This window comes from Ranitomeya imitator, chromosome 5 (genome assembly GCF_032444005.1).
Source record: "Ranitomeya imitator isolate aRanImi1 chromosome 5, aRanImi1.pri, whole genome shotgun sequence".
Taxonomy (NCBI): Eukaryota; Metazoa; Chordata; class Amphibia; order Anura; family Dendrobatidae; genus Ranitomeya; species Ranitomeya imitator.
The window spans coordinates 290,464,828-290,478,808 of NC_091286.1; the positions used below are offsets into that span (position 1 = coordinate 290,464,828).

The 13,981-nt window shown below is 39.5% G+C and overlaps 1 protein-coding gene across 3 annotated transcripts in view; it reads left to right on the plus strand.

The window, feature by feature from the left end:
- The window catches only part of WASF1 (WASP family member 1), a 221,000-nt gene that overhangs the window by 101,711 nt on the left and 105,308 nt on the right, over nt 1–13,981 (plus strand). For all 3 annotated transcript variants that reach the window (XM_069726223.1, XM_069726224.1, XM_069726225.1), the window contains exon 2: nt 6,640–6,799. In XM_069726223.1, coding sequence (XP_069582324.1) covers nt 6,667–6,799 — 133 coding nt within the window. In that variant the 5' untranslated portion in view covers nt 6,640–6,666. The remainder of the gene's footprint in view (nt 1–6,639; nt 6,800–13,981) is intronic.

The window sequence follows — 13,981 nt, forward strand, 5'->3', positions numbered from 1 at the left end:
ATAGGGAATTTAGATTGTGAGCCCCATCGGGGACAGCGATGATAATCTGTGCAAACTGTAAAGCGCTGCGTAATATGTTAGCGCTATATAAAAATAAAGATTATTATATATATATATATATATATATATATATATATATACACATACATACATACATGTGTATATATCTGTTGTGGAGGTCCAAACCAATAGGCTGAAGCTGATTCTTCTACATATTAATATTAACATATTCATTATATTAATATTGATCATATCACTTAATATTGAGCACAATTAAGTATGCTGACATCCCCCTATATACCACATGAACTTGCACCCAGCCCCTCTATATACCATAGGAGCTTACATACAGCCCCTATCATTGTATGAGCCTCCTTTACACAATGAGCCCCAACATAGTGCCCACATAGCCTCCTACATTCAATATTAGACCCCAATAACCTCCTATATACAGTATTAAGCCTCCAAATAGCCTCCTATATTCAGTAAGAGCTACCATATACAGCATAATCCCCTATATAGCCTCTTATACAGTGGGGCAAAAAAGTATTTAGTCAGTCAGCAATAGTGCAAGTTCCACCACTTAAAAAGATGAGAGGCGTCTGTAATTTACATCATAGGTAGACCTCAACTATGGGAGACAAACTGAGAAAAAAAAAAATCCAGAAAATCACATTGTCTGTTTTTTTATCATTTTTTTTGCATATTATGGTGGAAAATAAGTATTTGGTCAGAAACAAACAATCAAGATTTCTGGCTCTCACAGACCTGTAACTTCTTCTTTAAGAGTCTCCTCTTTCCTCCACTCATTACCTGTAGTAATGGCACCTGTTTAAACTTGTTATCAGTATAAAAAGACACCTGTGCACACCCTCAAACAGTCTGACTCCGCGATTTAACGCTGAAATTTTGCACATACACACTACTAACATTAGTAGTGGAATATGCAAAACAAAATGGTGATATTAGATGGTTTACTGTATGTAAACCATGTCTCATATCATGTCGGGTTTTTGGCAGGAGAAATGAAAAGCCGGTAATTGAATTACCGGCTTTTCTGCTATATCGCGCTGAAGTTAATATATAAATATATATATATATATATATATATATATATATATATATATATATATATATATATATATATATATATATATATATATATATATATATATATATATATATACACAGTGGGGCAAAAAAGTATTTAGTCAGTCAGCAATAGTGCAAGTTCCACCACTTAAAAAGATGAGAGGCGTCTGTAATTTACATCATAGGTAGACCTCAACTATGAGAGACAAACTGAGAAAAAAAAATCCAGAAAATCACATTGTCTGTTTTTTTAACATTTTATTTGCATATTATGGTGGAAAATAAGTATTTGGTCAGAAACAAAATTTCATCTCAATACTTTGTAATATATCCTTTGTTGGCAATGACAGAGGTCAAACGTTTTCTGTAAGTCTTCACAAGGTTGCCACACACTGTTGTTGGCCCATTCCTCCATGCAGATCTCCTCTAGAGCAGTGATGTTTTTGGCTTTTCGCTTGGCAACACGGACTTTCAACTCCCTCCAAAGGTTTTCTATAGGGTTGAGATCTGGAGACTGGCTAGGCCACTCCAGGACCTTGAAATGCTTCTTACGAAGCCACTCCTTCGTTGCCCTGGCGGTGTGCTTTGGATCATTGTCATGTTGAAAGACCCAGCCATGTTTCATCTTCAATGCCCTTGCTGATGGAAGGAGGTTTGCACTCAAAATCTCACGATACATGGCCCCATTCATTCTTTCATGTACCCGGATCAGTCGTCCTGGCCCCTTTGCAGAGAAACAGCCCCAAAGCATGATGTTTCCACCACCATGCTTTACAGTAGGTATGGTGTTTGATGGATGCAACTCAGTATTCTTTTTCCTCCAAACACGACAAGTTGTGTTTCTACCAAACAGTTCCAGTTTGGTTTCATCAGACCATAGGACATTCTCCCAAAACTCCTCTGGATCATCCAAATGCTCTCTAGCAAACTTCAGACGGGCCCGAACATGTACTGGCTTAAGCAGTGGGACACGTCTGGCACTGCAGGATCTGAGTCCATGGTGGCGTAGTGTGTTACTTATGGTAGGCCTTGTTACATTGTTCCCAGCTCTCTGCAGTTCATTCACTAGGTCCTCCCGCGTGGTTCGGGGATTTTTGCTCACCGTTCTTGTGATCATTCTGACCCCACGGGGTGGGATTTTGCGTGGAGCCCCAGATCGAGGGAGATTATCAGTGGTCTTGTATGTCTTCCATTTTCTAATTATTACTCCCACTGTTGATTTCTTCCCTCCAAGCTGGTTGGCTATTGCAGATTCAGTCTTCCCAGGCTGGTGCAGGGCTACAATTTTGTTTCTGGTGTCCTTTGACAGCTCTTTGGTCTTCACCATAGTGGAGTTTGGAGTCAGACTGTTTGAGGGTGTGCACAGGTGTCTTTTTATACTGATAACAAGTTTAAACAGGTGCCATTACTACAGGTAATGAGTGGAGGAAAGAGGAGACTCTTAAAGAAGAAGTTACAGGTCTGTGAGAGCCAGAAATCATGATTGTTTGTTTCTGACCAAATACTTATTTTCCACCATAATATGCAAAAAAAATGATAAAAAAACAGACAATGTGATTTTCTGGATTTTTTTTTCTCAGTTTGTCTCCCATAGTTGAGGTCTACCTATGATGTAAATTACAGACGCCTCTCATCTTTTTAAGTGGTGGAACTTGCACTTTTGCTGACTGACTAAATACTTTTTTGCCCCACTGTATATATATATATATATATATATATATATATATATATATATATATATCTGAATGACATATACAGTGGGGCAAAAAAGTATTTAGTCAGTCAGCAATAGTGCAAGTTCCACCACTTAAAAAGATGAGAGGCGTCTGTAATTTACATCACAGGTAGACCTCAACTATGGGAGACAAACTGAGAACAAAAAATCCAGAAAATCACATTGTCTGTTTTTTTAACATTTTATTTGCATATTATGGTGGAAAATAAGTATTTGGTCAGAAACAAAATTTCATCTCAATACTTTGTAATATATCCTTTGTTGGCAATGACAGAGGTCAAACGTTTTCTGTAAGTCTTCACAAGGTTGCCACACACTGTTGTTGGTATGTTGGCCCATTCTTCCATGCAGATCTCCTCTAGAGCAGTGATGTTTTTGGCTTTTCGCTTGGCAACACGGACTTTCAACTCACTCCAAAGGTTTTCTATAGGGTTGAGATCTGGAGACTGGCTAGGCCACTCCAGGACTTTGAAATGCTTCTTACGAAGCCACTCCTTCGTTGCCCTGGCGGTGTGCTTTGGATCATTGTCATGTTGAAAGGCCCAGCCACGTTTCATCTTCAATGCCCTTGCTGATGGAAGGAGGTTTGCACTCAAAATCTCACGATACATGGCTCCATTCATTCTTTCATGTACCCGGATCAGTTGTCCTGGCCCCTTTACAGAGAAACAGCCCCAAAGCATGATGTTTCCACCACCATGCTTTACAGTAGGTATGGTGTTTGATGGATGCAACTCAGTATTCTTTTTCCTCCAAACTCGACAAGTTGTGTTTCTACCAAACAGTTCCAGTTTGGTTTCATCAGACCATAGGACATTCTCCCAAAACTCCTCTGGATCATCCAAATGCTCTCTAGCAAACTTCAGATGGGCCCGGACATGTACTGGCTTAAGCAGTGGGACACGTCTGGCACTGCAGGATCTGAGTCCATGGTGGCGTAGTGTGTTACTTATGATAGGCCTTGTTACATTGGTCCCAGCTCTCTGCAGTTCATTCACTAGGTCCCCCCGCGTGGTTCTGGGATTTTTGCTCACCGTTCTTGTGATCATTCTGGCCCCAAGGGGTGGGATTTTGCGTGGAGCCCCAGATCAAGGGAGATTATCAGTGGTCTTGTATGTCTTCCATTTTCTAATTATTGCTCCCACTGTTGATTTCTTCACTCCAAGCTGGTTGGCTATTGCAGATTCAGTCTTCCCAGCCTGGTGCAGGGCTACAATTTTGTTTCTGGTGTCCTTTGACAGCTCTTTGGTCTTTACCATAGTGGAGTTTGGAGTCAGACTGTTTGAGGGTGTGCACAGGTGTCTTTTTATACTGATAACAAGTTTAAACAGGAGCCATTACTACAGGTAATGAGTGGAGGAAAGAGGAGACTCTTAAAGAAGAAGTTACAGGTCTGTGAGAGCCAGAAATCTTGATTGTTTGTTTCTGACCAAATACTTATTTTCCACCATAATATGCAAATAAAATGTTAAAAAAAACAGACAATGTGATTTTCTGGATTTTTTGTTCTCAGTTTGTCTCCCATAGTTGAGGTCTACCTATGATGTAAATTACAGACGCCTCTCATCTTTTTAAGTGGTGGAACTTGCACTATTGCTGACTGACTAAATACTTTTTTGCCCCACTGTATATATAACGAAACCCGACTTTTCAGTAGAGACCGCCGACCCGATCCCAGAGTGGGATCGGGTCGGGTTTCACGAAACCCGACTTTGCTAAAAGTCGTCGACTTTTGAAAAGTGCCAATCTGTTTCGCTCAACCCTACTCATCACTAGTTGGCATGACAACCAGAGGTGTCCAGCAGACCTCTTTGGTTGTCATAGCCAGATTGCTATGAGAGTCACATGGTTGTTGGTGCTGATAGTAAGTGAGCATTTCTGCAATGCACAGGCTATCTGATCATCGCCAGCATTTCGCAGAGCCGATCGGATTAAGGCAGCTTCTAGTCTCCCATGGAGACTATTGAAGAATGCCAAAAGTAAAAAAAAAAAAAAAATGTTTAAAAAAAAAAAAATATATATAAATGTTCAAATCGCCCCCCTTTCTCCCCATTCAAAATGAAACAATAATACAAAAATAAAATATACACATATTTGGTATTGACGCATTAAGAATCGCCCGATCTATCAATATAAAAAAAGAATTAACCTGATCGCTAAATGGTGTAACGAGAAAAAAATTCAAACCGCCAGAATTACGTTTTTTTGGTTTCCGCAACATTGCATTAAAATACAATAACAGGCGATTAAAAGATCATGTCTACATCAAAATGGTATCAATAAAAACGTCAGCTCCTGGTGCAAAAAATAAGTCCTCACCCAATCCGAGATCAAGAAAAATGAAGACATGATGGGTATCTGAAAATGGCAGCATTTTTTCCCCCCTTTTTAGTTTTGAATTTTTTTTCACCACTTAAATAAGAGAACCTAGACATATTTGGTCTATGTTCTCATAATGACCTGGAGAATCATAATGGCAGGTCAGTTTTAGAAATTAGTGAATATGGTAAAAAAAAAAAAAAAAAAACACAACCGTGGGATTGCACTTATTTTTGCAATTTCACCGCACTTGGAATTTTTTTCCCGTTTTTCCAGTACAGGATATGTTAAAACCAATGATGTCGTTCAAAAGTACAACTTGTCCCACAAAAAACAAGCCCTCACATGGCTATTTTGACCGAAAAATTAAAAAAAGTTATGGCTCTGGGAAGAAGGGGAGCAAAGAGCGAAAACGCAAAAACGAAAATACCTCTGGTCATGAAGGGGTTGATAAGCGTAGTCCTACAGGAATCGCTGCCATCCTATTGGAGCTGTGTCTGGTACTGTAGCCTAGCCCCATCCAAATAATTTCGGTGGAGCTACAGTACCAGGCCAGCCAGAATGGATCAGACACTTAAAGATCAATAATTGTACTGATTTGTGCGGGTATAAAGGTGAAATGTCCATGATCGCACAGCAGTGGCCTTTGTTATTAGTACAGACATTGACTGTTATGAAGACTGGTAGGGTCAACTGTGGAGTTCAAGTTCCACTGACCTCATTTGCACTTTTTATGTCTGCTGTATTTCCTAGATATAATCAACTTTCTAAGATAATTAGTAAATCTTAATATATGTCCACAGATGTATGATAACTCTTGGCCCAATTAACCTTTCTTCCCCTGTTAACAAGCATGTAAGGTTTTATGAAATGTGCATGTTATTTAAAGGGAATCTGTCACCAGGTTTTTGCTACTGCATCTGGCAGCAGAATGATGTAAGGGCAAAGACTGATTCTAGCGATGTATCACTTTCTTGGCTTTTTGCTGCAGTTTTGATAAAATCATTCTTTTATATGCTGCATTTCTAACAGTAATTTTAACACTGAGCTGTATCACCCTGCCCACACCACTGATTGGCAGCTTTCTGCCTATGCACAGTGTACACAAAAAGCTGCCAATCAGTGACAGGGTTATACAGAGCTCATGAATTGGAGGACAACATGGCAGTAGGTTTACTAGTCTTCTATAGTGATGATCTCTTTCTGATAAAACAGTGATTTTTATCAAAACTACAACAAGTAACACATTGTTGGAAACAGGATTTCTGCCTCTACGGTATGATGCTCTCAGATTAAGTTGCAGAATCCTGTTGACGGATTCCCTTTAAGTGCAGTAGTCGAATATGGCAGGCACTAGACACTACTACCAAAGAATAAAAGAGTACAGGGTTGTACGATCCCTTCAGTTCGGGTATTACTGACAGCATACATATATTCTTGTACGGCTTTTGATAATGACTGTAAATATTTTGACATTGTTTTTGTTGTTGCAGGTAGGATACTATCTTCTTTGAGCAAGGATGCCACTCGTTAAAAGAAACATCGATCCCAGGCATTTGTGCCACACTGCCCTGCCGAGGGGGATCAAGAATGAATTAGAATGTGTGACAAATATTTCTTTGGCAAATATTATTAGGCAACTTAGCAGCCTGAGTAAGTATATTAGTATTTCTATACTTCTCTTTATGCATACACTATATACTGTGTAAGCCTGTAGAATATACAGTGGGTACGGAAACTATTCAGACCCCTTTAAATCTTTCACTCTTCTGGTTCATTGCAGCCAATTGGTAAATTAAAAAAAAAAGTTCATTTTTTTTCTCACTAATGTACACTCTGCACCACATCTTCACTGAAAAAAACCAGAAATGTATATGAATCTAGGCCATGTGAGAACACTGACAAATATTCAATATAAATTATACTTCTCAAAAATATTTTTCACAAATTTTTTTTTTCTAAAAATGTTTTTTCATAAAAACTTACAGTAATAGATGAAATGAAGATTCTTAGCGCATAAATTGGCCAATTCATGTGTGCCCATCAACCACGGCAATGTGATCTCCCTCTGATGGGTCCTACTCTACCATACATGCCACTTTTGGGCCACCTACAATTTATGGGCAGGTAGAGTTGTTTTTTGTTTTGTTTTTTTGCAAAATTTTTTGTGAAAAACATTTTTGAGAAGTATAATTTATATTGAATATTTGTCAGTGTTTTCACATGGCCTAGATTCATATACATGTGCTGCTGTGTTCTCTCTCTCTATATCTATCTCTCTCTCTTTATATATATACTAGATGGCAGCCCGATTCTAAAGAATCGGGAGTCTAGAATCCATATATACTTTATTTATTCAAATGTAAGAATAATACAATTAATAAATAATAGTAAGAAAGAACAAAAATAGGCAGTATATGGAGAAAACACCAAACAAAAGTTCAAAATTGGTGTGAAAATGTCACTGAACCACTTCACAACTAAATATATATAGTTTTGGTAAATGGTATTATCATTTTTTTGACGAAATTCGGCAGGAGCTTGAAGAGCAACGTCACTGGGCCCGCCTCCACGCAGTAGAAACTTGCTGTGAGGTAAAAATTCAAAAATCACACCAAAATGGCGGGCGGAGTGTGTCACAGTACGGCACGTTTCTGATTGGTCGCTCGCAGCAGGCGGCAACCAATCAGACACTGGACACTGTTGACGTCACTTATCTCCGGACATTAGCTCCGGACATTAGCTCCGGACAGGAAGTTGGCACAAATTGCAGGAAGTAGTATTCTAGGCAATTATATATTAGATAGATATATATATATATATATATATATATATATGTATGTGTGTGTGTATATATGTGCATATATATAAGTGTGTGTGTATATGTATGTATATATATATATATATATATATATATATCTAATATATAATTGCCTAGAATACTACTTCCTGCAATTTGTGCCAACTTCCGTGGCTTTGTCCGGAGCTAATGTCCGGAGCTAATGTCCGGAGATAAGTGACGTCAACAGTGTCCAGTGTCTGATTGGTTGCCGCCTGCTGCGAGCGACCAATCAGAAACGTGCCGTACTGTGACACACTCCGCCCGCCATTTTGGTGTGATTTTTGAATTTTTACCTCACAGCAAGTTTCTACTGCGTGGAGGCGGGCCCAGTGACGTTGCTCTTCAAGCTCCTGCCGAATTTCGTCAAAAAAATGATAATACCATTTACCAAAACTATATATATTTAGTTGTGAAGTGGTTCAGTGACATTTTCACACCAATTTTGAACTTTTGTTTGGTGTTTTCTCCATATACTGCCTATTATTCACTGACTGTTATACTGAGAGACTGCCGTTTATTAACCTCTTCTTTGCCACATTGGGTATATTGCTCTATTATTTGCCACATAAGGACATTGTCCATTATTGCCCAGCAATTTCTCTGCAATATAAACTGCCTATTTATTAATATCTGCTTTCCTGCAAAGAACTATTGCCTATTATTAACTGGCTATTTTCCTACTACCTGACACTGCCTCTTATTAACCTGTTGTTTGCCACCACCACGCTTAAAGCTGTTTAGCTTAGCCAACATGAGCTCTAATAGTAAGGATACTAATGACACAGAGCCCAAAGCTGCTGATGGCGCACGTAAGATTAGGTCTGATAGAAAGTATACTAATAATGCAGAGCAAAAAGACGCCGATGCCGCACGTAAGCACAAACAGCGTGCTAACAAGAGTACAGAGGATAGATGCAAGCGCATGGACACTGTTAAGTATACTAATGACACAGAGTCCAAAGCTGCTGATGGCGCACGTAAGATCAGGTCTGATATAAAGTATGGTAATGATGCAGAGCGAAAAGCCGCCGATGCCGCACGTAAGCGCAAACAGCGTGCTAACAAGAGTACAGAGGAGAGATGCAAGCGCCTGGACACTGTTAAGTATACTAATGACACAGAGCCCAAAGCTGCTGATGGCGCACGTAACATCAGGTCTGATAATAAGTATACCAATTACGCTGAGCGAAAAGTCGCCGATGCCGCACGTAAGCACAAACCGCGTGCTAACGAGACTACAGAGGACAGACATAAGCGCCTGGACACTGTTAATGCTGCTTGCAATAAACGCATTACTAATGAGTCTTTTGAGGACAAAACTAATCGATTAAGTAATAAAGCTGCTGCTGCACGCTCTCAACGTTGCAAACATAATATTTCCACGTCCTCAGTCATAGATTCTGCCCACAATACAGCTTCTTTGTCTCCATTCATAGAATGTGTGCAGCTTGAAGCTCCTTTAACCGTTGGTAAATCTGCACGTAAGCGCAAACACTGTCCTACTTACACTCCAAATGATAAACGCCGTCGCCTGCACACTGTTAAGTCTGCTTATAAGACATGCTTCACACCTGACTCTTCTAAGGCAACAAACAAACCATTACCAAATGCAGCTGGTGCACGCCGTGAATGGCGCAAAAAAACCGCTTGCACCTCCATATTAATAAACTCTGACCACGATACACCTTCCAACTCCTCAGTGATTGAATCTGTGGACAGTGAAGATCCTCTACCAGGTCCACGCTTTATATATGTTGGCTTACAGAAACATTCCAATGCTCCGTTATCACAACCTGTACCTCAACATCCTACAGGTTTTACTAATGATGACAGTACCATAGTAGAACACTCCTGTGGTCCTATGAACTATTTATGTGAACATTGTCAAGCATTACATTTTAATGCTGAGATACCAGCAGATAAAAATTTTACTCTGTGTTGTCACAAGAGTAAAGTGCATATACCTATACCCCAATATCCCGAGGTCTTTAAACGATTGCTGACAGGGGAGAGTGAGTTCAGTAAGAATCTCATGGAAAATATTCGTAGTATTAACAGCTCATTTGCTTTCGCCTCCATGGGTGCCAATATATCCCCTCCACCTGGACATGGCCCTTACTGTTTCCGTATACATGGACAAATATATCATCGTACTGGAACTCTACATCCCAGTGATGATCAAGTTCCAGCTTATGCCCAACTGTATATTTTGGATACCGCTACCGCGAATGAACAACGTTTAAACTGTGAACAAAATCAAAAATGTCATCCCACTTTGATGAGTATAATTGCTCTTCAGTTAGACAATGTGAATCCCTTTGTTGCTGCCTACAAAATGTTACGAGATGTGGAACATGAAGAACATCTTAAAGCTGAAGCTAATGGCACTCTCATGCCAAATATCATCATGGCCCTTAAACAAGATCGGAATCAAGACCCTCGCCGATATAATAATCCAACTGTCAATGAAGTTGCTGTCGTATTTGAAAATGACAATGGAGAGCCACCATTTAATCGTGATATTTTAATACATTTACAACCGGACCCCAAAATCCTTTGGCGCCAAGAACACAACAGGTCAGCATTCTACACAGTAATTTAGATGCTTTACTCTATCCTTTATTTTTCCCTTACGGAGACCAGGGCTGGCATGATGGCCTTAAGCAACAAGGGCAAAGTCCACGCAGAGTTACACAACTGCAATATTACTGCTATGTGATGTCTGTCCGTAATCAGTTTAATCCACTCCTGAATGGTGGCAAACTCACTCAGCAGTACTTAGTGGATGCTTATGTGAAAATCGAGGCAAATCGCCTAAATTATATCCGTCAACACCAAAAGGATTTGAAAGTAGAGGATTATTGTGTACTCCAGGAACATCTCCAGAAAAAATCCATTGAGAAGGGCATCCCCATTGGAAAAACGGTCATTTTACCATCTTCGTTTGAAGGCAGTCCCAGGAATATGCAGCAGCAGTACCAGGATGCCATGGCTATTGTGACTAAATATGGTCGTCCTGATCTATTCATCACCATGACCTGTAATCCGAAATGGAATGAGATTACTGAGAATTTGGAACCTTGGCAGCGTGTGGAACATAGACCTGATTTGGTGGCACGTGTTTTCAAAATAAAACTGGAAGCACTCTTAAAAGACATTAACAATGGATTATTTGGGAAAGTTTGCGCTATGGTTCATGTAATTGAATTTCAAAAACGTGGCCTTCCACACGCTCACATTTTGATTATTCTGGACAGCAACTCCAAATTAAGGACTGAGGAGGACATAGACAATACAGTGTGGGCTGAAATTCCCAATCCTACCCACTACCCTCAGCTCCATAAAATTGTTCTCCAACATATGATTCATGGTCTGTGTGGAGAACACAACCCAAATTCTCCCTGTATGGATCTGGGGAAGTGTACAAAAGGTTTCCCTAAAGATTTGCAACCAAGAACCATCATAGCTAAGGACGCCTATCCTACTTACCGCAGACACTTTGGCCTATCTTTTCAACACCATTCTAACATGATTGATAATTCGTGGGTGGTTCCATATAATCCGTTCCTGCTATTAAAATACAAGTGCCATATAAATGTCGAAGTTTGTGGTTCCATTCAGGCTGTGAAAATTTATTTAAATACGTCTACAAAGGACATGATAAAGCCAATCTTGAAATCTGCCAGACTAACATCCAACATGATGAAACACACCAATTCATGGATTCAAGATATGTCAGTGCACCAGAGGCAGCTTGGCGAATATTCTCATATCCAATGCATAAACAATCTCATAGCATCATTCGCCTTGCTGTACATCTACCGCATTCTCAGCCACTCTATTTTCATGAGGATGACTCTATTGGAAACATCAAACAAAAGCTCCATCAAAATTCTATACTTATGGCCTACTTCAAGCTTAATCAGAACGACCATCATGCTCATATTTATTTATACCGTGAAATTCCCGAAAACTGTGTTTGGAAAGAAGGTTCTTGGGAAGTTAGAAAGCGAGCAGGTGGTTCTGTGATTGGACGAATGTATACTGTCAGTGTGAAAGACCAAGAACGCTACTATTTAAGATTGTTATTGTTACATGTCAAAGGTGCAACCAGTTTTGACAGCATAAAAACTGTACACGGAGTCACACATGAAACCTTCAAAGATGCGGCATTAGCTCTTGGCTTACTATTTGATGATAGTCTGTGGAGAAATACATTACTTGATGCCAGTATTCTCAACATGCCAGCAGAGCTACGTGACATGTTTGCCTACATTTGTATTTTTGGTCCTCCAGCTAAACCTCTGGACTTATGGGATGAATTTAAGGAACACTTTGTAGAAGACTACTGCCATGCATACCACTCCGACACTCTGGAGTGTGTCAATTGTGAAGGCTATGCTATGACAGATGTCCAACATGTTCTTAAAGCTCATGGCAAAACTTATATTGATTTTAATTTGCCACGTCCAGTCAAGAAACAACACCTCCTCCCACAGTATGATAAAGATTATGAGTTATCAGCAGCTGCTGAAATGAAAGCTACTCTAAATGAGGACCAACTTTTTGCTTTTGATGCTATCACTCAAGCTTTAGAAGACACTAATTCTACAGCAAAGTGTTTTTTCCTTGATGGTCCTGGTGGCAGCGGAAAAACGTACCTATATCATCTACTCCTACATCAGCTAAGAGGACAAGGAGACATTGTGTCACCTGCTGCCACTACTGGAATTGCCGCCAACTTGCTACAAGGTGGACGAACCATTCATTCTCTTTATGGGATTCCAATTCCTGTGAATGAAACATCTGTTTCCAGGATTAAGAATGATACCGATGCAGCAACAGATTTGCACAGCACTAAACTTTTTATTATTGATGAGTGCACAATGCTATCCAAATATGCATTGCATGTCATTGATAGAGTTTTACGTGATGTCATGACAACAAATGTAGCTCACAAAGAAAAAACACCGTTTGGAGGTAAAGTGATTGTTTTTGGAGGCGACTTTAGACAATGTCTTCCTGTCATCCCTCATGTGACAAGAACTGATGTTGTAGAGAGCTGTATAAAATATTCACAACACTGGCAACATTTTACTCGCCTGCCACTTATTAACAACATGCGCTCCATTGATCCTCACTACAGCAGTTGGTTGCTTCAACTGGGAAATGGTGAACTATCTAATGAACATAACCTTGGAGATGATGTAATTGAAATTCCTCCAGACATGGTATGTACTGGCTCTTTAATAATTGAAATTTTTGGAGATAATCTTTGTATTGATGTGAATGACACCGAAAGTATAAATACAGCTGCATCTCATGCAATTTTATGTCCAAAAAATGAGGACGTTGAGAAAGTCAATTCCCAAGTCATGGATTTATTGATAGGTGACTATACTGAATATATCAGTGATGATTCCATCGATCCTGATGAAGCTGATGACCTTGATCAATACCCACTTGAGTTTTTGAATTCACTAACACCAACTGGTATGCCTTGACATCGGCTGAAACTTAAAATTGGCACCATTGTCATGTTATTACGTAATGTGAACACGAACAAAGGTCTCTGCAATGGTACGCGGCTCATTGTCACTCCCTTACATGCCAATATCATACTGGCTAAAGTAATTAGTGGGTCAGCAGCAGGAAATGTGGTATTCATTCCACGAATTGATTTGTGTCCATCAGAGACTGGATTACCTTTTAAATTAAGACGGAGACAATTTCCCATCAAGCCCGCATTTGCAATGACCATAAATAAATCTCAAGGCCAGACCCTCCATCGAGTTGGCATTTATCTACCAGAACCTGCTTTTGCCCATGGTCAATTGTATGTTGCTTTTTCCAGGGTGAAGCAATGTTGCAATGTGAGGGTTAAAGTGGTTAATACACCACTTCAAGGACAATTATTGGCTGATAGTACTAAAGTCTTCACACGTAATATTGTGTACAAAAATATTTTAGTTTAAACTTAATTTTCTTTTTTT